The sequence below is a fragment of the Diabrotica undecimpunctata genome, chromosome 6 (assembly GCF_040954645.1).
Source record: "Diabrotica undecimpunctata isolate CICGRU chromosome 6, icDiaUnde3, whole genome shotgun sequence".
Taxonomy (NCBI): Eukaryota; Metazoa; Arthropoda; class Insecta; order Coleoptera; family Chrysomelidae; genus Diabrotica; species Diabrotica undecimpunctata.
In genome coordinates this window covers 154,324,995-154,349,443 of record NC_092808.1, presented here as the reverse complement: position 1 = coordinate 154,349,443, position 24,449 = coordinate 154,324,995, and the positions used below count along the sequence as shown (strand labels likewise).

The window sequence follows — 24,449 nt, the reverse complement described above, 5'->3', positions numbered from 1 at the left end:
ATGTGTTATTTTTGTAGTCTACCAGTGATCCTAATAAGCATACCAAATAAGCCACGAAAATATGGCATAAAAATGATGTTGATAACTAATGCTAAGACTCAACTTGCCCATTATGGCTATATATATCAAAAAAGTTTTGGACGAAATTGGTCTTTCAAATTAAAAAAAAAATTAACCAAACCCACACAATTGGTAATTTGTCTATCAAAACCTCTATTTGGCACTAATAGGAACATTACTGCAGATAATTGGTTTTTTTCTCTTCAGCTAGTGAGTTACAGTCCAGAGGCCTTACTTACGTCGCAACACTTACGTGTATATATATATATATATATATATATATATATATATATATATATATATATATATTATAAACTTCGAAAAAAAATATTTTTTTTTAATTGATAATAAGCTTGTTATAATAAGAGAAATTTCAGTACTATTGTAAAATAAAGGTATTTTAATTTTTTAGTATTATATTATAGTTTTTTTTTTATATAATACTTATAGACCTATGAGCGAATGAAGTTCATCCAGTTGTAACATTGCAGCGAAATTTTTTCAAATACCTAAATATATTTTTTTTATTTTTTAAAAAGGAGTCCGTGGGACTCCGCATCACGCTCAATGTAGAATGACCTCTCTCTCTCTGCACCTCACCGGTTACGGCTTAAAAAATTTACAACAGAAGTGATTTCTGCTTAAGTGCGCACCATTCCCCAATTTCCCTTATTCACATGATTAATAAATATTAATAAAAGCCAAATAGTACTTTTTATTTACTCTCACTAACCACTGTTCGATGATACATTCCAATTTTTATAAAGGATTTGCAGAAACAAAAATGTTGGGAACCGCTGGCTTCGGTTTTTTTACTAACAAGCAATTATCACTAACGAGCTCGTGTTCAATATCTGATGCCATTTCGAATGTTCGAACAAGTTAAAAATTATATTAAAAAATATTGGTTATATTTTAAAAAGAGCAAACTTGTGTTTTAAAAAAAAATTTAATCATAAAACATTTTACATTTTTACGAAAGAATACTTTTGCTTGTTACCTGCTGTTATATTTCTGTGTGATTCCTGAACCTTCTTCTGTCTTTTGTCATGACAGTTTTTAAGTTATTTTGTTTTCTGGACGTTTATTTTTCTGCTCCATACTCTCAACAGATCTTTTAATCGCAGTTTAACGTTCTTCCAAAGCAGCTATACAATAGAAGTAGTGAAATGGATACAAAAAGAAGAAAACGGATAGAACACAAGACAAAATAGTGAAGTATAAAGTTTTAAGACTTGAACTTATATATAACTTGAACTTTAGTGCTATTGTCTGGAAAATTATTAGCTAACTTCTAATAAAAATGTCATGCATTGGCTTAAAAACGAGCTTGTCACTGTCAGTGTTTGGTGTGGAATTTCTGCTTTAACACAATTTTTCATTTTAGCACTATGAGCAGAAACAGCTCAGTTACAGACCAACACCAGTCAAGCCACATTCATATGGAAAGTCATGGTATTCAACAACTTCTAGTGGCAGAGAAGAAGGCAGCTGAAAAAATTGCTGATGCTAGAAACCGTAAGTTATTTGGTATTTTTAATTATTATAAACATATATGTCCACGAAATATGCAAATACATCTTTTCTTTGGTCACGGCATTTTTGCAATAGGATGTTATAGCGCAAAAAGTGCCTCCCTGGTTCCAATAGCATTTCTAAAAGCAAATTAAGTATCTTCTAGATCTTCTCCGCATTTGCGTCTAATTCTGTTGTGAAGTATTCTTAGGAAAATTTTTTAATAGTGTGGCTCATTAGGCTAATTAATCGATATTCTGAGCATTTTCTCGTATTGTGTTTTTTAGGTATTGCGACAAAGATGAATTTGAGCCAATCACTTCGGTGTTATATATTGAATTAAAAAGTCTTACTACTACTTTTATGTTATCATCCTCTATTAGTTTCAGCAACTCAGTTGGTGTATCATCTGGACCACAAGCTTTTCTAATTTTAGCAATATTTATAGCGTGTTCTACCTCGCATTTCATAATTTCTGGGCCGTCAGTACAGTTTTGGTAGAATTCGGCAATATTATACCTGTCATCTTCAAACAACTCTGATATTATATACAGCGCTGCCATTCTTTTCTTATTTCGTGCTCATTTACAATAATTTTGTTATTATTGTCAACAAGTACAGATGGAACTCGTTTTTTAAATATGTTACTTATTTCTTTTAGTTTTTTGTGCATATTAAATAAGTCGTGTTTAGATATTACATCTTCCATTTCGTCGCAACTTTCTCTCATCCATTGTTCTTTGGCTAATTTGATCTCCTTTTTTATTCTTCTCTGCAGCTGTCTATATTCTGTTTCATTAGATTTTATGTTTTATGTTTATATCGTAAAAGTTAAGTACATTGGTTTTTGGTTTTTGTCGCTGAATTCGTTTTAACCTTAGTTTAATATCTGCTACAAGTGGTTGATGATCAGATCTAATATCTGCCCCAGGAAATGTAGTGACTTTTTTGACAGCATTTTAGAAACGCTCATTTATAAGTATAATAGTCTATTTGATTTCTTGAGGACTCAGGGTTATTGCCATCATCAAATGGGGCTTTCCAAGTGTATAGTCGTCGTTTGGGTAGTTTATACCAGGTGTTTGCAATGATCATATCGTTTTCTTTACAAAAATATGGTATAGAATATCCAAAAAACGTATTAAAAAAAATAGGCAATGATATTCTGCATACTTGGAAAATATGTGGAATTCTACAGAGTGAATAATAAGTACGTGGTATAGCAACATATTTAAACGGGATACCCTATATATTTTTTCAAATTTGTATTCTTCTAATAATTCTTGTTCTTATAGTATTATCAGATGTCGCTATTTGCGTCTATACGAAGCCATGTTAGAGTTGCTTCCTAAAACAGAAAAGCGTTCAGAGCGACTGCCAAAACCGTTCTTCTGAGGCCTATTAGGCCGAAATACGTATAAGCGGATGCGCAGGCGCCCTGTACGTGAAATCAAATCTTAACTGTATTTTCCTTTTTATTCGGATATACTCTGTACGAGTACTAGAAACCAATTCGCTAAAAATTTTGCTTAGTTGAGGAGATATGTTGTGCAATGCAATTTTTAGATTCGCCATGTCTCTCTTAACATCTTTATCAACGTCTGTTTTGCCTTGCAATTCTTAGAAGGCACAGATTAAAGCGAAATTCTGAATTTGGTTTCGAAAATTAGTTTGCGGATTTTATTTACTTTAGACTTATTTCCTTAATATCATATTAATTGTTACATTCATTATATATTATTATGGTTTATATTTTTTGTTAGTTACTTATTGAATAAAAATAATTTTGTTATATTATCACTCAATACTCAATACTAATTTCTACTTACAAAAATTGAATGTATTCCCGAAATTTGAAGAAAACTTAAAATATCTCGGAAAATAATAAGTTTAGGTATAGAAAATGCTATATAAGAATGAAAGAGTATCATAAATACAATATTTTAAAAAGATAAAATAGAGGGTGATCCATTTAAAAAAATTGAGAAAATCGTAATTCTATTTTGTAGTTCACCCTGTATACAGATTTTAGTCAATGATTTCAGTTAAACTTGATTTAAAAGCTACAATATATTGTTAACCTTATTATATAAAATAAATAATTGTTTATGCATTACTTCTTTATATACATGGTGTTGATTTCATAGGGATTTCGAAATAAAAATGGTCATAATTTGTTAAATACTGTGTATAGTAATGCAAAGTCTAATATTATAAGAACAAAAATTATATATAGTGTGTTCCATTTAAAAAATTTTATGTTTGCTATACCACGTGGTTATTGATCACCCTGTAGAATTCCACATGTTTTCCAAGTATAAAGAATATCATTGCCTACATTTTTTCTGAATAAGTTTTTTGGATATCTTGTAGCATAATGAAATTATATACCGATGTCGCACTAAAAACTCACCCTGTATATTATTTATTATATTAAGTTTTATTCAATAGGTAAGATTAAGAGACTGAAACAAGCTAAAGAAGAAGCAGAAACGGAAATAGAAAAATACAGAGCCCAAAGAGAAAAATCCTTTCTTCAATATGAAGCTCAATATGCACAAAGCGACCATGTAGAAACGAAAATTCAGCACGATATGGAAATGCAAATGCAAAACTATAAAACGGAAATAGAAAAAAATAAGGAGCAGGTAAAAAAGTTTAGTTTTTAACACTGCACTGCTCTGAATTGCAGTGTAAATCATAAGTTTTTCTCTGTTTTATCTAACTATAAAAATATTCTACTAAATTTTCATATAAATTACGATAGTAGAAATGCGAAGATTTCTAATTGACGAAAGCAAACTTCAGATTTTTGCTTTAGTCTGTGCTTTCTATAAATGCAAAACAGACGATGCTAAAAGATGTAAGAGAGATATGAAGAATCCAGTTGCATTCCACAACATATCTCCTCATCTAAGCCAAAATTATTATCGAATTGGTTTCTTGTCCTCATAATCGAAATAAATCGAAATAAAAGAAGACACAGTTAAGATTTGATTTTACGTATAGTGCGTCTGTATATCCGCTTAACGTCCTAAACGTTCTTCTTCTTGCAGTACCGTCTCCTATCGGAGGTTGGCTACCATCACAGCAATCTTTACTTTGTTGGCTGCAGCTCTGAACAACTATATTGAACTGCACCCATACCACTCCCTTAAATTTCGCAACCAGGAAATCCTCCTACGTCCCACATTTCTCTTTCCCGAGATTTTTCCTTGGATTATGAGTCTAAGCAGAGAGTACTTTTCTCCTCTCATTATGTGTCCAAGAAATTCCAGTTTTTTCGTTTGTATGGTTTTTATGACTTCGCATTCCTTCCCCATCTTCAGCAGAACATCTTGATTTGTTACTCTTTCTGTCCATGGTATTTTCCACATTCTCCTGTAACACCACATCTTGAATGCCTCAATGTTTTTGATGTTTATCTTTTTCAGTGTCCAGGCTTCCATGCCGTACAGCAGAACGGAGAAAACATAGCACCTTAACATTCTCGTTCTTAAGTTTATATTTATGTCCCGGCTGCATAAAAACTTTTTCATTTTGACAAACGATTGTCACGCTATCTCTATTCGCCTCTTGATTTCTCTTGTCTGGTCATTAGTATCAGTAAAGCAAACCCCAAAATATTTGTAGGACGTAACTCTTTCAACTGGCTGATTATTTCTGGTTAAATTCACATTGGTGTATAGCTTCTTTCTTACAATCATGAATTTATTATTTTTGATGTTCAGTTTTAGACCATACTTATTGGTATGGGTGTTTATGTTTTCCATCAAAAACTGCAAATTTGCTAGGTTATCTGTTACTATTAGCGTGTCATCAGCGTATCGTATATTGTTAATTAACTCTCCGTTAATGTTCATACCAATGTTTTGCTCTAGGAGCGCTTCCTGACATATTGTTTCGCTATATATATTGAATAATAGTGGAGAAAGCACACAACCCTGACGCACACCTCGACGAATCTCAATTTCTTCGGTTAACTCATTATCAACTTTGATTTTTGCTGTTTGTCCCCAGTACAACCTGGATATGATGTTAATGTCGCGACTGTCGATGTTTTTGCATCTTAGGATTTCATACAGCCTTTGGTGTCTGACTTTATCGAAGGCCTTCTCAAAATCTATGAAACATACGTAGAGGTCTTGGTTTACATCCGAACATCTTTGCATTAACACACTCAGACCAAACAAAGCTTCCCGTGTTCCCAGTCCACCTCTGAATCCAAACTGTGTGGCGCTTATGTCCTCTTCTAATTTATTAAACATTCTTTTGTGAATTATTTTTAAAAATACTTTTAGTGTGTGGCTCATCAATGCTATAGTTCTGTGGTCTGAACACTCTCTGGCGTTATTCGTCTTCGGGATTGTGACAAAAGTACGTGAAAAGTCCTAAACGTTAAAACGTTTAACTGTCTTTTCTTTTCTGTGATATAAATTGTTGATGAATTGTATTTAAAGTTGGTACTTGCTTTCCTTGATTATAGTAGTTAATGATATATCGTCTTAAATATCAAAACCGTCCAATTGTGTTTAGGAAGACATTATTTCCTTTTTTTTTTGTTTTGTTAAACGTAGAAAATTCTCCTCTTTCGTTTTCTTTAATTATGCTCATTTTAGGCTATTTTTTAAACAGCTCGCAATTTGACTCCAGCTGCACGGGCTAGACACTCTTATTTATTTGATAGATATATTCACTATTGGATAATTTCCATCTACCGCTATAAAAATAAACCTGGAGAAGGGAACGATTTGCAAAATTGACTTATGTATTTCTAAATTTCTGTAGATGTTTTGTAACGTCAATACTTCTATGTTTCAGGTAATTCAAGATCTTATATCCTATGTTACAGATGTTGAGCCAATAGTCCATCCCAATTTTTTTATTTTAAAATTGTTTAATAAAATCTAAAAACACATTATTTTAATAGTATTATTGTATTTTAATTTATTACTGAATAAACTTACAAAAAAGATATATACAAATATTTTCCGAAAAGTGTATGGTTATGTCAAAATACGCAGACAGAGAAAAAAAAAACATTAAGATCTTTGGGGAAAACTGAACGAACTGACAATTTAGATCATTGCTTACAACGATTGCAGCAGAGTAAATAGGAGTTTTGTAAAATAGTGTAACAATGAATAAAATGTAGATCCACGACTTCGTTCCGAAGTCCAAGCAGATATCTTAGTGGACAGCAACAGGTTTGATCAATATTTTATTAAGTGATTTTATTAAAAAGAAGAGTTAGAATTAAACAACTAATTAATAAACAAAAGTCATTAGACAATCGTCAATAAAAATTTGATCAATTTTTTTTATTTAGCTTTACGTGTCTCGACAGCGTAGTCACTGACACAGGTACAATTTTATTACATTACATTACAAGAATATATAGTAACATTACAATCGATAAAGAAATACATTAAATATTGTTACAATTATTAGTTATTAAATTCTAAACTACGTTCCTTCTTCTAAATTTCCTGGTAAAGCCTGGTTTCATAGAGAAAATTAATAAGGTTTTGGAATTGATCTGGCGAGCTGACAATATATTGTAGGTTTCGACACAAAAGATTCTTTTTTCTATTGTTGATGAAATAGGGACAGTCTACGAGAATATATTTAACAGATAGAATATTACCACAGTGTGTACATGTAGGTGGATCTTGGGAATTCATTAAATGTTTATGAGTTAGTATTGTATGGCCGATTCTAAGTCGGCGAATCAAGATTTTGTTTTTTCGTGTCATGGAAGGAAACTTAAACTTTTTAATGGTGGGATGGATATCACGAAGCTTGAAAGGGATTTTATTCCAGTAATCTTGCCAAGACATTTGGATGATATTTTTACAATACGACTCTAAATCTGTAATTGTATGTGTTCAGTCTCCATATAAGAAGATGCAGCTTATTTTGCAAAGAGGTAGGCTAGTTCGTTACCAGAGATTCCTACATGAGAAGGAATCCAGATTGTGGTTATGGATACTCCCAGTGAGATTAAACTATCAAAAGAGTTTTGAATAGCTTGAATCAAAGGATGTGCTGTGAACTTTTGAGAGATTAGATAGACGCTAAACAGTCTGTACATATTGCTACTATTTTATATTCTGGTGATAGTAAGTTTGTAGCTTGGAGAATAGAGACTAATCCAGAAGTATGTATGCAGCAAAAGAACGGGAGATTATAAGATATGATTAAATCTGTGTTTGAAGTTACAGCACATCCCGCAGCTATAGGACTCTTAGAACCATCTGTGTATACAATTTCGTCAAATATGTTGTTAGTAATTAATTATTTAAAGGTTTGCCTTAGAAATTGCGAAGTTGTCTGATGCTCATCATAATTAGTTAACGAAAAATTAAAATCTGCTTTTAATTTATTCCAGGGAGGTTTAGGTGATATTAGTATTGGAGTTTTGGCTGAAAAATCAATGTTATTCAGATGTGGTGAGAGATACTGTGGCATAGATTGCCACAGTACCTCTATTGACTTTGCTCTAAAATGAATTGTTTCAAAGTTCAAATAATTTGTAAATATTTTAATTTTTTTATAAATGTTCCCGACCTATTTGAGGGGATAAGTAATTATGATTACTGAAGTTATCACCTAAATATTTCTGCAAAACCCTGAATGCCACCTCTCACATTCACCTCAAAACCCATCCACCCTGGTCTATTACGTATAAAATCGAAACAGTTTCAATTAAAATTTCTATTTATAAATTTCTGCAAAATCGTTCTAAAATGTGGTTTTTAAAATTATTCTCCCGTATATTACTTCAATAAACCGCCGTTATGGGAATAATAAACGTTTTATAGTAGTACGAGAATAAACATTTTCCACAAAAATCAAGTTTATGACCGTAAATTAAGTCGCACTCAAACGTTTCATATTTCAAGCGAGTTTAATATCAAAAGCTTTATGACGTGTCAAAGTAATTATAGTAATAAAATATTATTAAAACATTAAATAAGCATTTAGCTATAGCATAACAGTTACTGTTAAAGCATTTCTTGGTTGCTATAATTAATATGTCTTTATGTCTTGTATGCGATTATTTGCTAATTTAAATTATCAATTCGTAAGTTCTGGATCGAAAAGAGAGAAAAAATGGAAAGGAAATAAAAGAAAGGAATTCAGAAGAACGGAAAAAATGGCGAAAAAAGGACGATCTTAAATTTCACACTGTAAGATAAAGGACACGTTTGGCTTCTTCGGAGACGAAAATGCCACTGAGCGTCTAAAAACCATACGAAAAAACTGAATTTTTCTTTGAATGTTAATTTTGGGACCTCAAAAATTATGCAAAAAGTTTACTATTACTACCCCGCGGCTTCCCCCTAAAACCACCCCCCGTCGTATGGGAGAAAACCTAAAAAATCGATTTACCAACAATCTGTGCATCGAAGAAAAAAATATTTCAAAAAAACGGATGTGGCAGTCCAATGGGACTGCCAGTAGAAGTTATACTTCTATACACGCGTTCGCCGTTGCAAATTTTTATGGGAGCCAATCTGCACAATCATTACATGTAATGCTATAGGTAAGAGAAAGCAAAAAGAGAAACAGAATTAGGTATATAGGTATATGGTGCATCGTTTGCTGTATATAAACAACATTTGACCTGTAATAGGAGTATAGTAAATGAAGAATTGAATCAATATTTTGATGAAAATGTATATTTTTATTTTTATATATGTATGAAAGGAGTTGATTGCAAAAAAAAACATTTACACATACTCTGCAGTAAAATTCATTGTTTATTTTGTTAATAATATAAAAATACAATACAATACACTGCAACATAATTCAATATAATAATACAATACAAATTAAAATGCAACATTCATAAGTATTTAAAAATGACAATATGCATAACTTACTTACACATTATATTTAATTTCCCATGATAATAATATTAATAAAATAATAATAATAATAATAATAAATATTAAATATATTTATAAAAAGAACATTTTTATTCTCGAGAGAGAAAGAGAAAGAAAATATATCTTGTCTCTCTCTTACCTATATCTTACATATGTAATAATTTTGTGGATTCACTCTCATACAAATTTCTAACGTCGCACGCGCGTATAGAAGTATAACTTCAAAAACGAAATAAGTCCCACCCAAACAACTCTTTTCTGAACATTAAAACTTGAATTACTAAATTTTTAGGTAACTGAACTAAGCCTCAGTTTTATTAATAGCGTCTTGGCGTCATTTTGTAAGATACTTTTAAATGGGATCATGGAGAAATTAATATATTATTTGAAAGCACTTGTATAAATCATTATGTCCCTGGACTTTTTTATTCTTTGTGGCACCGTTTCAAAATCCCCACTAAATTGTTAAAATTTTATTAATAAATTAATTCTCGGTGAAAGAATAACTTTTTCTTTTAATAAAATAAAAATAAAATAAAATCGACCTTTTTTGAAATTTATGTTATGCATATAAACATATACTTAAAAGCAATTTAAAATAACAATCATTATATTTGTCGCTTTCATCTCTACGTACCGTTCGCGTCATAAAAAACTGGTACAACTCTTATTACCGAAAATCATGTTTTTCAAGTTGTGTAAGTTGATCTTGTCACATGTGTCATTCTAATTTCTAGGGCACTGTTGCCAGTTCAACGAAAATATTATATGAAATCAGCTAAAAGCAGGGCTGTGTGACAGACCGCCAGTTTTGAGTATTCTAAAAACTAAAACATCGAGCATTCTCGATCAGTCAGTCACATTAAATTTGTTTAAGCATGCATCCTAAAAAATTCTCATATTAATTTTGTAATTTTTCATTATCTCAATTAAGTACTCATACCTTGATTTGTGTTTTATTATGATTTATGAAAATATTGCAATTCAAATATAGTGATAGATAAAATCAATCTAGACATAACTTTAAATTATTATAATAAAACATTACAGCGATGTATTAGATTGTAACTGTCACTTTATAATCTACATAGGATAAAGTATAATGTTATTTTTGTTAATGTTATCGTTCATATAATAAATAATAAATTAATCTTGGTAGTTGGCCTGTGACTAAACTTATTGATACAAAATACAGTTCGTGTTCGGTAGCTAATTGAAGTAAAAAATTAGGTACAGTAGATGCATTCCAATGTTCCCTGTGCCAATAATCTAGGTTTAAAGATTCTTCAAATATTTTGGATATTAGCTGAACCCTATCTCTGGTTATTAAATTTATTAAATACGGTTTTTTGTTGTTAATGATAAAAATAATACCTATCTAATAATAACTTTATTTTTTTTTAATTAGATTTAGTGCAATTCCGTTATCTGTGATGGCAACAGTGAATTAATTCACGAACCACTGTATCCAGTCTGAACCCAGGTTTACATTGGGAAAAAAAAGTGTACCAATTTTATATGACGGGAAGTGTACATGACTACTATATGTACTATTGAATGATAAATAAAATAGTTTGAAAAATTAAATAATGTATAAAATTAGCGAAACAATATTAAAAGATATATTATGATTTCTCCATTCTTTGATTTTTAAAACTAAAGTGACAAAAATCAGAACATAATAATTTAAAAAATATATTCGGAAAGGTTATTACGAATAATAGAAGTTCCAGGAAGAATATTTATTTGAATTAATATAAAATAATAATAATATTAATAAATATTAAATATATTTACAAAAGGAACATTTTTATTCTCGAGAAAGAGAGAGAAAATATATCTTCTGTCTCTCTCTTACCTATATCTTATATATGTAATGGTTTTGCCAATTCACTCCCGTACAAATTTCCAACGTCGAACGCGCGTACAGAAGGATAACTTCAATAAAATATGTAGCTGAGAGAATTTTAAACAAAAATGTTCAGTAGTACTTATTTTCCGTGACGTGCAATGGTTTGTAATGTGAAAGTTTAAATTCGGCATATTTTAGGTATATTTCAAATGCTTCACATTTGTTGCCAAAAATCAAAACCGAAATTTCATGCCACAGGTTTTGAAGACTGGGCTTTAGGAATGAAAATTTCATAGTGACCGTTTAATGAAGAAGTGGAACAGTTTAACGATCTCATGAAAATCGTAAAAAATGGCAAAAATCGCGCAAAGTTTGTTTATTTGACAATTTTATAGAAACTTATCATAATTTTGGCAAAATACAAAAATTGCATAAGAAAGCTGCACTCGTCACCTTTGAAACACCCTTTAGTTTTTGTGGATAGGACTGCCTGATCATAAGATATCGAATTTTTACCGTCGAATTGTTACAAATTTTATTAAAAATTGATTTCGCGCGCGTAGCCGCGTCGCTCTGAGCGATATTTTTGAGAGAACGGTTTATTTTACACAAAAAGTACTCATGAACATTTTTGTTCAAAATTGTCTCAGCTACATTATTTATTTGAAATATTTTTTTCTTCGTCGCACAGATTCTTAGTAAATCGATTTTTTCCGTTTTTTCCCCGACAAGGGAGGGCTGGTTTTAGAGGAAGCTTTTTTGCGTAATTTTGGGGTCCCAAAATTAATATTCTTAAAAAAAATTCAGCTTGTTCGTATGATTTTTAGAGGTTCATTGGCATTTTCGTCTCTGACGACTGGAGTATAAATTAATTTATATATAACCAAACTAAAGCCTCTCCGGCATTTGGTAATGCGTTTTTAGATGGCTCTATTCGATTTACGTCAGAATAAAAAAAGTTATTAGGGAGTTTTTGTAACTACCTAACGTAACGTATCTCCCTATACGTAAAGAACTAACGTATCGAAGAAGATGAACGTTAAATTGAGAGTTAAATTAGTGATTAACTAATAAATTGTCAGTGCCAGTCTTGTCCTTGTCATTTAACAATATTTTTGATATTCAAAATAAATAAGAAATATTTTTTTGAACAATTTTTAATTTTTGAGATGCGCGCGATATTAAATGTAGGTGCCTTTATTGATGATGAAGAAGACGAAGACATAGAAGATGCCCTTCTTCTCCACATCTTGCACGACTATACGACCGATTTAATTTTGATACCATGTCTGATATAAAGTGTAAAAATATTTTTCGCTTTTCGATTAAATTCCACCTTTCTGGATGGTCGTAAGGGTTCTTGCCTACAACTTCCTTCAACAAGAACAAATCATCTTCATTGCTAAAGTGAAGTCGTTTTCTACTGCTTTCCATTATTTATAAAAATCAAAACAAATATACTAAACCACAAATGTGAAAAAACACGTACGTGTGCTTATGAAAATGTTGAAATTTTGGTAATCGGGTAAGATCCCCTTGTGCATTCGGTTACATTCGGCTCGATAGGGATGCGTATGAACGTAACGTACCAGCCGTTACGTTAGGTCATACGTATCTAGATACGTTAGTTCAACCATTAATGCGCATGCTTATATGTCAAAAAGATACGTTACGCATACGTATTTGCTTGCACAAAAACTCTCTATTTACATATACCGATTGTGATATTTGAAATTCAATTCTCTTGAATCTTATGTTTTTTTTTTATTTTTCTCGCACAATACCGATGATTTTTATTATTATAATATATGTTATAAATATCTTGAAGATATAAAAATTTTTATTGAGAAAAAGCTCTGAAACGGCGGTCAACTTTGACCATGTGTATCTCAGGAACGCCTGCTCATAATTCAACTTTTTTCTTTTATACAAAACGTCTTGCCCAGTCTTTTCTAGCTCTTTTTCCTAATTTTAATTTAAGCTAATAGTTATCGGGATATTCTATTTGTTTATAAGCCAAAATATTGTTTATAATTTTAAAACATTCCTGAGACCGGATAAATAATTAGATTTCAATTTTATACAGTACGTTTGATAGGTAAGCGCGTTGCAAAAATCCGAATGCCATCTCTCACATTCACCTCAAAACAGATCGACCCTGGTCTATTGTAAAAAGAATAATTATCAATAGGGAATATTAAATAGGGCACGAGTTTTGTTTAAAAGAAAAACTGTAAAAACGGCCTTAAATGAAGATAGGTAAAGTACTGTTTTACCAAGAAAATGTACAGTTCGATAGCAAGGATGGCAAAAGGATATAGATACTTTAAACTTCCAATTTCTTTTACAACCACCATATTCTAGTGACATTTCTAAATATGACTTTCAGTGAAATGAATGTAAATACTGCAGGAAAATTATTTGGATAAATAAAATCAAAATTTACCGAAAAGTTGTTTTTTTATAGTTATGTAGACTTATGCAAACTTATTGATTAAGGTGATATTTAAGCACTCTATAAATGGCCAAAAAAAAGTTCCTACTGAAAGAAAAAACTTTAAACAGTCCAATTTTTAAACGTTAAAACATCCAGTACATCTAATTTAATCACTCAGATTTGTTTTAAGTTCATATGAATACGTTTAACAGTGAAAGCAACTTACCGAAACTGGCTGTGGCGGATAGCGGCGTTGGAAGTGGAAAATCATTTTCGCTCTCTTCAGTTCCGTATTTTCCTATTACCATAGTCACCACTTCCCGTTTCAAAAGTATACTTAGCTAAAATTGGGTTTCAAGTCAGTTTTAAAATAAAAGTTTTACATTTTTAAAAGTTTGCAATGGACGTTGACAGACAATGAGACTGTAGTCTACAGTGGAACTTGGATATTAGGCCTCAGTAGTTACGTCATCTCGGTTGTAATGTCAATTTTTATTAGATGCGGCCAAAAACTATTCAATAAAAATATTAAAAACCTGGTTTTATCGGCTAAAAATAAAGTAAGCCTCGTCTATAGCGTCATAAAATTTTACAGTAGGTTGGCCTTTTTTATTTTATAAAAAATAAAGTGCAATGCGCTTTGCGGCATTGTTTCTTCCAAGAATCTGAGAAAGCCCGATTATTCCTCCTGTGTACAGTTATGTGACTTGAACAGTTCTATGATTTCTCATTTATCAGTGCCATCCTAACAGTCAAATTTTCTGTTTCAGAACAGTAAGTTTAAGAAATTTTCGCTACCGTGAAAATTTGTGTTCGGACCGTTTTGTTTTTAGATTTTAATTTAGTAATTAACTTTTTACTTTTTAAAAAGGCAAGTTGTAGTACCTGCTAAAAGGAAGGCTTTGCCTATTAAAGATAAAGTGCGTGTTATAAAAGGCCTTTGACAAAGTACACCACAATAAACTCAAATAAATCCTGGAGGGTAAGAACATCGACACCAAAGACATACAAATAATATCTGTACTGGAATCAGCGAGCTAATATAAAAATAGAAGACCAAACATCGGACGAAATAGAAATACGTAGAGGAGTACGACAGGATTGTATATTGTCACCGCTCGTAAATTGCCAGGTCTACCTTTATAAAAATGAAAAAATTATTTTGTAATCGTAATATTGGCTCTTAAACAGAGGAATGTTAAAAATCTTGAAAGTTTTGAGATGTCGTGCTACCACCGTATACTAAAAATAAGTTGGGTGGATAAAATTACAAATGAAGAGGTAATACGCAGAATAAATAACGATCCGGAAGTTATACTGAATATAAAAAAAAACTTGAATACTTAGGCTACCTGATGAGGGGACAAAAGTACACATTCCTACAAAATATATTGCAAGGAAAAATCCAAGGACGCAGAATATCCAGAGCTTAGAAGAATGTCCTGGATGAGAAATTTAAGAGAGTGGTTTGGCTGTACCACTAACGAATTATTCAAAACACCAGTTATTATATTAAATTAGAATCGCCCTAATGATATCCAATCTTCGATAGGAGAGGCACTCAAAGGAGAAGAAGCGTGTTATAAGACCATTTGAAACTGATCGAAAAATTGCTGATGTATCACGGCAATTTGGACTTATTAATTCGACTGTCGGCTCAATCCTAAAAAACAAGGACAAAATTTTAAAAGACTTTAATGGGGAGGGAGAAAATGTTAAAAAGATTAGGAAGTGCATTTGTGGTGATGTAGATTCAGCTCTACTCACATGGCCCGAGCAGTGTCGCAGTTTTGATATTCCTGTGTCCGGGCCACTTTTAAACGAGAAAGCTACAGAGTTCGGAAAACTGTTTGGTGAAGATTTCACATGCTCAAACGGCTGGCTAGATCGGTTTAAGGCCCGGCACTCAATTTCCTTCACGAAAATTGTTGGAGAGGCAAAATATGTGGACGAGTACATAACAGGTGATTGATTACAAAACACATGGCCACAACTAAAGCAACCATACAAGGATGAAGATATCTTCAACGGCTATGAAACTGGCGTCTTTTACAAATTAACGCCAGACAAAAGTTTATATTTCAAAAATCAGAAATATGCTGGTGCAAAGCTTTCAAAACAAAGAGTTGCGGCTTTTGCGAAAAGTGTACATCATAGATGTTTCAAAAACATAAAAACACTGCCTGTAAACTACACAGCCAACAAAAAAGCGTGGATGATTTTATTATTTTTGAAGAAGAATTGGTAAAGTGGGACAAGGAACTCTCTTAAAAAAAAAAAATTCTTTTCCTAGTTGACAACTGCTCAGCCCATCCCAAGCTTAATTTGACTTGTATCAACCTAGTTTTCTTACCAGCCAACTGCACTCTTGAGTCTCTTGCAACCTATGGACCAAGGAGTCATAAGAAGTTTAAAGTGCCATTTTCAACAGCTTTTGAAAAGGATAATTTTTTGTATGAACAATGCTTCTTCTTCTTCTTCAAGTTCCGCTCCTATCGGAGATTGGAAATTATTCTGGCAATTATAATTTTGTTGGTTACGCGCCTGAATAGTTCAATTGAACTGCATCCCAAACATTCACGGAGATTGCGTAGCCACGAGATTTTACATCTACCTACACTTCTTCTGCCTTTGATTTTACCCTGCATTATATTCCTTAGTAGTTCGTATTTTTCACCTCTCATGATGTGCCCCAAGTATTCCAATTTCCTGATTTTTATGGAATTTAAAACTTCGCATTGTTTTCCTAGTTGTTCGAGAACTTGTTCTTTTGTTTTGCGATCCATCGATGATATTTTCAAAATACGTCGGTAACACCACATTTCGAATGCTTCTAGGTTTTTAATGTTGGATTTTTTAAGTGTCCAAGCTTCAACCCTATACAAAAGGGTAGAGAAAATATATCATCGAAGCATTCTTATTCGGAGCGATATATTGATATCGCGATTACAAAAAAGTTTTCTCATTCTATTAAAAGTTGACCGTGCAATTTCAATGCGGCATCTTATTTCCTTTATCTGTATCTTCTGTGATCCATGCTCCAAGGTGTTTGTACGAAGATATTTGTTCAATTTCTGTATTATCTAGTACTAGCATAACTTTGATGTTTTGTGCTTTTGTAAATATCATGAACTTGGTTTTTTTCAAATTTATTTTTAGTCCATAATCGTTGCAATATATATTTAGTTGTTCAGCAAGGTGTTGCAGTTCTTCTAGTGTTCCTGCCAGAAGAACGGTGTCGTCAGCATATCTTATGTTATTAAGTGGCTCACCATTTATTATAGGGCCCTCACTGACTTCGGCAAGCGGTAATTCTGAGATGGCTTCACTGTATAAATTGAATAACAAGGGTGATAAAATACACCCTTGGCGGACCCCACGGCGCATCTGGATATCCTCGGTTAGTTAGTTTTCAACTTTCACTTTTGCTGTTTGGTTCCAATAGAGGTTACATATGATTCTAATGGCTCTACTGTCTATGTTTTTATTTAATAAAATTTCTTTAAGCTGATTATGCAGCACTCTGTCAAATGCCTTCTCAAAATCAATGAAACAGGCATATACTTCCTGATTTATATCTAAGCATCTCTGCGAAAGAACACTATGGACAATTGGGAACCCGTAAACATTACCATCCTTGATGTAGTTCCGTTTTTAGACAATGCGTGGAGTGCGGTTACGTCAGTGACAATTTGTAACTGCTTTCGTCAAGCTAAATTGACTGTAGTTTCTCCCAATGTTCAGGATGTTGATGAGGATGAGGTAACGAAACGCTCCCAGTTTTATCGGTTCTCATGCTATCGAGCCTCTATGAATACATCAATATACCAAAAGGTAAGTCTACATTCTTTGTACAGACAACAATAATGAGTAAGGCTAGTTAATTTCGTAATTTATTCACAGTTGTATTTGCTATTTTTCACTAATTTATTTACAGTCAAAATATTACATTTTTTCTTCATTATTATCTCTAAATTCATTTAACTCTAAGTTTTATACACAACAATCAGGTAGAAACGTTTCAAGTTTTAAGTGATAAAAAAATTGTGGAACAAGTGCAAAATGTGGAAATGGATGTTAATAAAGATAATGAAGAAGAAGAAGACGGCGTTGACTGTCCTACAATGTAAGAAGCAATGAGAGCTTCTAAGACCATATCCAGGTTTTACCAGTTCAGGGAGGCATCCACAACTACCAAAGAAGCAGCTCAGAATATTAAGAACGCTACAGAAAATGTTTATTTTTCGGAAAGGATTGTACAGAAGAAAATAACTGACTTTTTTAGCACTAGAGAACTTTTTCATAACAAATGTAAGCTTCATATACATGATGTCTTATTTCTTAATTTTTTTATCCTAAATGTAGCGGTAATAATAGTTATTGCTATAATAAAATTTTGCCTCGTTAAAATTTCATTTTTTTTTATCTCTTTTATAACTCACTCTGATATAGCGTCATTTTTTTACTGGACCCTTCAATGACGTTATAACCAAGTTCCACTGTATTATAAACCATATGTTTTAGTTTAATAATAAATGATGTACTATCGTCTTCGTACGCAATTACCAGACTTCTTAAAGATGAATACAAACCAAAGAAGCAGAAATATTTTGATTTAAAAAAAAAACATAATTATATTCTTTAAAACAAAATGTTTACAACTAACTTCGCCAAATAAATCATTTATTTTGGTTTGAATTGAGCAACATCAATCATATTATAATTAAATATCCTAAGTAAATATAGCAATTTCTTTATATTACCTGTTCTAACTTTTTTGGTTCGCTTTCGACGTCGACAATGAAATCGGCTTGGTTTTCATTTGTTTCAGACGGTCTGGATTCTATTCGTTGAACGTTAATTCCCATGTCTTGAAAAGCCTGGAGAGCTCTCACTAAACCGCCCACTTGATTTTTTAAACTGAATATTATCGATACCTTCTCCTTTTCTTCCGGTTTCGCATGTTCCTCATTGGAAGATGTCTGAAATGTATTGTTAGAGAATAGAGAGAACATAAAAAAGAAATACGGTTTAAAAAACTATGACAGATAAATATAACATGAATATTATGAGTGATTTATAAGAAATATTCATAATTACAATAAAAATTATCTAAACTTGTGAGATAAAACGATAAGAAAACAAAATAAGATAAGAATAAAGCGAGATATGGAAAGAAGAACCAGAGAAAAAAGGCAAACTCTGAAGATGCAAGAAGGTGGGCTGATAAAGTATGCTGAACAGAGAAAAGAAGAAAAATGGAAGAAAATATTCAAAGCAGCGATATAAAAAAAGCGTATAGATATCTAAGCAATTTAAAAGAAGGATACAAACTATGAACAAAGCTATAGTATTTTTCATATAAAAATGCGTGCACGTCACAATTTATATAAAGTGACGTCACTTATATTTAAAATTTCCAATGTTATTATTAATAATACAAATTTTATGAAATAACTTTTTAAGTCTAATATTCTACAAAATAATAATTTTAATTAAATATATTAGACAATTGTACGCAACTGACATGGGAATACTTCAAATTTTTTGACAGTTTAGCGTGTGGAAAAATTGTTTAAAATGTTGCCGCTTTTTTAGAGTAAAAATTTTGTTTATATTTTGATTTGTTACACAATTTGATCATAATATATTATATATTAATAAATTGTATTTATAAATACGTATTAAATTTAGATTAATAGCTTTAAAAACTAATTATTGTTGTGTATTGCGATTGTGCTATGCCAAAACAACTAAATAATCTGTAGAAAGCTGATAAGCTTTCATATAAGATAGACTATTTTGAACAAGAAGTAATGGCGGGACGTTTTTACTATTAATGCTCTAAATAGAGGTAAGTTTAAAATTTAGAATATATAATTTTGTATTAAAATGTTTTCTTATGTATTTTAGTGTGTTGCAGTAGTCTTAAAACTAAGTGTATTTACTGTTATATAATAGTTTGACAAATAGTTGACATTTTAAAAATTCCTCACTTACTAACTATTCTATTGTTTTGGCAACGCTGTGAGGCTCTGACGTCGTAAATCTTGAATGACGTGCACGCATTTTTATATGAAAAATACTATATGCAAAAATTAAGAAGAGCAAATAACCAGTAATCCAAAAGAAATAAAATCAGTCTGCAAAAACTATTTCCAAACTCTTCTAGAGACGCAAGAAAATAAACATACATCACATTCAGGGAATTGTATATCATATCCAGGTATTGGCAACGTCTGGACTATATCAATTAGGACTCTGGACTATATAAACCCTCTGGACTATATAAATTAGGTGGTGAACACCTAGTAGGATAAATGCATATGCTTATGAACAAGATTTGGAATGAATACAAGATCCTTAGCGACTGGAAAACGGAGATTATCCCAATCTATAAAAAAGGGGATAAACTGAAATTAATTATAATTAATAATAATTAATAAATTATCGCGGCATAAATAACTCTCTTCTGCACAGCGTACACAGTTTTATTTACATACCAAACAGGCGACTCCAACAACTAACTGAAAGTATTTTTAGGCATTATCAAACCGGTTTCTGACAAAGAAGATCTACAACTGATCAGCTATTCACAGTGGAAATGATTCTAAACAAATCGTGGGAATACGTCATTGACGTCCACAACGTATTCATGGATTTCAAACAGACCTACGACTCAATTAATAAACAAAAGTTTAATGAAATATTGCATAGTTTTAACACCCCCAAAACTACATCCCACCAGTAAAAGCTACAATGGACTCGTCAACAGCAACTGTCAGAGTGCAAGATGAGCTCACTGAGGACTTTTTAATAGTCAAAAGATTAAGCAAGGAGACGGTCTGGCACCGACACTCTGGACACGGTGAATATAGGAAGAGGTAATCTCCTAACAAATAAATTAATACAGATTGCCGCCTATGCCGTTGACATTAGCATTATATTTCGCAGAACAGAAGAAGCAGGAGAAATACATTCACAATTAAAGGCAAAGGCAAAAGAGACCTGACTAAAAATAAATATTTAAAAGTCAAAAATGCTAACACAGGCAAGAGCTAGGGAAAACAAACGTACAGTTGAATTAGAGGACGATATTGAGACAGTAGAAAGTTTCATATATTTGGGAATTGCATTAAGCACGGATGGAACAGGAGAACCAGAAATTCAAAGAAGAATAGTAAAGGGAAACAAAGCTTACTTTTCACCAGCCCATGTGTTCTGCTCCAAAAACACACACTGGAGATCGAAAATCAGGGTCTACAAAACTATTATCAGACCAATGATATGTTATTAATGCGAGATGTGGGTGATGACCGAAGACATAAAACAAAAGTTGGAAGTCTTCGAAAGAAAAGTCCTTAGAAATATATTTGGACCAAATAACGAAAACGAATTATTGAGATCTAGGTACAACAATGAACTCTACCAACTATTCAAAGAGGCGCCGATCTCAGAATTTGTTAAACATTAAAGGCTTCGATGGGCTAGTCATGTAGTGAGAATGAAGACCGAAAGATTGCCAAAAATAACTCTAGATAACAAAATGCAGACCGCAAGATCAAAAGGCAGGTCACGGAAAAGGTGGGAGAATGAACTGATAGATGACGCTCAAATTTTGCTAGACGTGAGAACCTGAAGAAGTTCGGCACGGGACTGGCAAGGTTGGAATAGACCAAGGCTGGATTTTGTTTGTAGCGTCATTGGAAAGAGAAATGGAGAGAAAGAATAAACCGGGAGACAAAATAAAAAGAGTAAAAAAAGTATGAAAATGGCTATTTAGTCAACAAAATATATGACAAATAAATAAATAATTCTGATCTACAAATACAAACAAAATACAGAGAGGAGATAAAAAAGGCAAGAAGATTAAATAAATAGAATAATAACAAACAAAATATAATTTTAGATTACATAAAACATCTAATTTTATTTCTTATTAAGGGACAGTTATAAAGTCCAATTATATAAGTAAAACGATTATAAAATAGACAAAATGCTTTAAACTTTATGTAGCTATATAAAGTAACGCGGATTTTTCCTGAAAAAAGAGAATAAATTAAATAGACCACATTGCACAGAAAAAGTACAAAGAAAGAATAACCAGCAAACTAAACGAAGAACCAGAAACATTAGACCCGTAACAAAAGTGGAAAAGAATAAAAGAAGTTGAAAATTAATAGGAACCACAAAACAAAAGAAATAGTATGATGAGGAATGTCAAAAAGTATCAGAAGCAATTAAAAAAATAGGAATAAAAAATTTAACAAATAATAGTGACAGTAGCAGACAATATTCTTCTTCTTCTTCTAATGGCGCTAAAACCCTTTGTGAGTCTTGGCCTGCTTAACAATGTTCTTCCATTCTGCCTTGTCGGATACTTTCCTTTGCCACTGCCTGATGTTCATGGTTTTAAGATCCCTCTCTACGTCGTCTATCCATCTTTTACGAGGCCTTCCTCTTGTTCTGTTTCCTTGGGGCTTCCATCTTTGGACTACTTTTACAGCTCGATGATTTTACATCCAGCTCGTGGTTCATTTTAATTCTCCACGAACCATCGCTGCATTGGGTTGGTCCAAATATCTTCCTTAGTATTTTGCGCTCAAATATTCTTAGATGATTTTCATCAGTGGTTGAGTATCATCAGTAGCAGACAATATTACAGAAAATTGAGGAAAATTATGAAGAAAACACAACAACAATTCCAAAAAAAGGGATAAGATGCTTTTAAAATAACCCATACATGAAAAATGATGAAGAAATATTACTAGATTAACCAGAGGAAACAATGAGAAATTGGCGTGAGGTAAAGCCAAGAATAGCCAGAAGAAACATAAAGTATGGAGCATTGCGATGATTAATAAAATTCAAATATGTAAAGGACAACCAAAAATTAGAATCTGTAAAACAGTTCAGGCCTAGAGCTACATATGCATCCGCAATATAGATGCTTAAACATCAGAAACATTTTAGAAAATGTTTGGCAAAAGGGTGAGGCAAATATAAAGAGCAATATAAGGGGTTGTGAAAATAGATGGTCAATGGAGCAGAATGATTAATAAAGAACTTGAGGAACTAAATAACGAACTAAAAATAACAACGGTAATCAAAGCACTTTCTGACGATGATATACCTTGTTCTCCACCATCCACGGATGATCGAATAAATGAAAAAGGTCCAAAAATAACAAAAGAAGAAGTTATTTATGCAGCAAAAGCTCAGAAGAACGCAAAAACCACCGGTCCAGACAATATCAATGTCGAAATACTTAAATTAATTACAGACAACGAAAGTAAAAGCCTCGACTGAATAACAGCACTATTCACAGGCAAAAAAAGATGACATCAAAGAAGGAGTTTTTCTGTTAGTAAAGGTATTGGGAAGAAGAAGAAAAAATCAATACTATTTGTAAGTTTGTCATTCTTCGATTTAAGTATATTAAAGTTTATTTTTCATGGGCTGTTTTATACGATTACAATTTTTAGAAAATATTAGTTTTTAATGAATATGGCTTCTTTGTTTCAGCTTTTTTAATATAATTGATAACTTTTGTTTGTGAAACCTAATTTAGAGCGTATTAGCATATTTTTATTTTTTGTGTGAATAAAATAAATCTGTAGAAAAGCAAATTGTGATTTAAATTGCAATGATCAATTTCGCCAAAGTAAACATTTGTCACAATGCTTACATTTTTTGAAAAATATTTGTAACGTGGGGTGAACATAATCGGCCTGCATTACATATTATGCTATTTTCATTCACTTAAAAAAGGGGTAACCAATTTCGCCCCATTCAGGGTATGAAATTGTTCATCCAAGTGTTTGCATTTTTTAATCAAAATCTTAATCAAAAAAAATTTTTTATGTAGAAATATTTAATATAGATCTTGTTGAATCATATTAGTAAAAAATATGTAGTGAATTTTACAATTTACTGTCATATTTTTGAATGAATAATTTAAGAGTGAACAATTTCACCTTATTTTACGGTACATGTAAAATATGTTTTAATAGAAATTTCCATCGTTAAGAATTATATCGATACCTGTGTTTTAAGAGTAATGGGACTATCCTCTTTGTAGCTCCAGTCTTCTCCACTTCTGTACAACCACAAGCCAAGTAGCGGTTTTCCCGAACTCATTTTATGAAAATTTTTAAACACTTTTTGCCCGCTCCTGAAACTCCTGGTTTCGGGAGTTGCGACACGGAACTTTGCAAGGAACTCTTCGTTCGCTGGATTTATAGATGGTCTTAGGCGGCCGCACCAGGGGCGGTTCTAATTTATTGGATACAAGATAGTTAACACATACATAAATATTACGACAGATAAAAATTTTCCAGGCGTAGGCAGTATACCAAAAACTTTTTTGTAAAAGGAGTTTTATGTAAAATTATTTAAAAAGATTACGTTATTGAACCATCGTCAATGAAACATAAAAGTAAGTAATTGCTCCTTATTTAAACTAAAAGGGTAAAATTTTAACTGTTAAAGAATAAGTTAATTCTTCTTCTTTACGTGCCATCTCCGCGACTCTCTCTTCTCTTTGTCAACCACTTTCCATCCACTCCTGAATGTAGGTGTCTCCCAATTGCTTCCATATTTCTCTATCTTGCGCCAATCTAATCCAATGTTTGCCTGCCACTGCTATTATGTCATCTACCAATCTTTTTTAAGGTCTTTCCTTGGTCTT

At 31.9% G+C, this 24,449-nt stretch overlaps 2 protein-coding genes across 3 annotated transcripts in view; one reads left to right on the top strand and one right to left on the bottom strand.

Annotated features, from left to right (window-relative positions):
* Trhn (tryptophan hydroxylase) overlaps positions 1–23,968 on the bottom strand; it is a 35,535-nt gene extending 11,567 nt beyond the window's left edge. The window contains exons 1-3 of the mRNA XM_072535856.1: positions 23,804–23,968; positions 18,523–18,741; positions 13,986–14,100 (exon numbers count right to left, since the gene is read on the bottom strand). Coding sequence (XP_072391957.1) covers positions 13,986–14,100; positions 18,523–18,741; positions 23,804–23,899 — 430 coding nt within the window. The 5' untranslated portion in view covers positions 23,900–23,968. The remainder of the gene's footprint in view (positions 1–13,985; positions 14,101–18,522; positions 18,742–23,803) is intronic.
* LOC140444164 (V-type proton ATPase subunit G-like) lies at positions 920–6,496 on the top strand. 2 transcript variants are annotated; one of them, XM_072535859.1, is made up of 4 exons: positions 920–1,273; positions 1,448–1,578; positions 4,027–4,223; positions 6,397–6,496. In XM_072535859.1, exons 1-4 carry the CDS (start codon positions 1,230–1,232, stop codon positions 6,484–6,486), a joined length of 462 nt encoding a protein of 153 aa, XP_072391960.1. In that variant the 5' UTR covers positions 920–1,229; the 3' UTR covers positions 6,487–6,496. The 2 variants fall into 2 exon arrangements, with proteins under 2 accessions (XP_072391960.1, XP_072391961.1); XM_072535860.1 differs by having other exon boundaries at positions 921–1,278.
* Positions 23,969–24,449: the final 481 nt, after the last annotated feature.

Excerpts from the sequence above, each read along its gene's own strand:
- LOC140444164 (XM_072535859.1), top strand. The coding sequence starts at position 1,230 with ATGGATACAAAAAGAAGAAAACGGATAGAACACAAGACAAAATA. Across the intron at positions 1,274-1,447 it reads ATAGAACACAAGACAAAATA|CACTATGAGCAGAAACAGCT; the intron begins GTGAAGTATAAA and ends TTTTCATTTTAG. Across the intron at positions 4,224-6,396 it reads TAGAAAAAAATAAGGAGCAG|GTAATTCAAGATCTTATATC; the intron begins GTAAAAAAGTTT and ends TCTATGTTTCAG.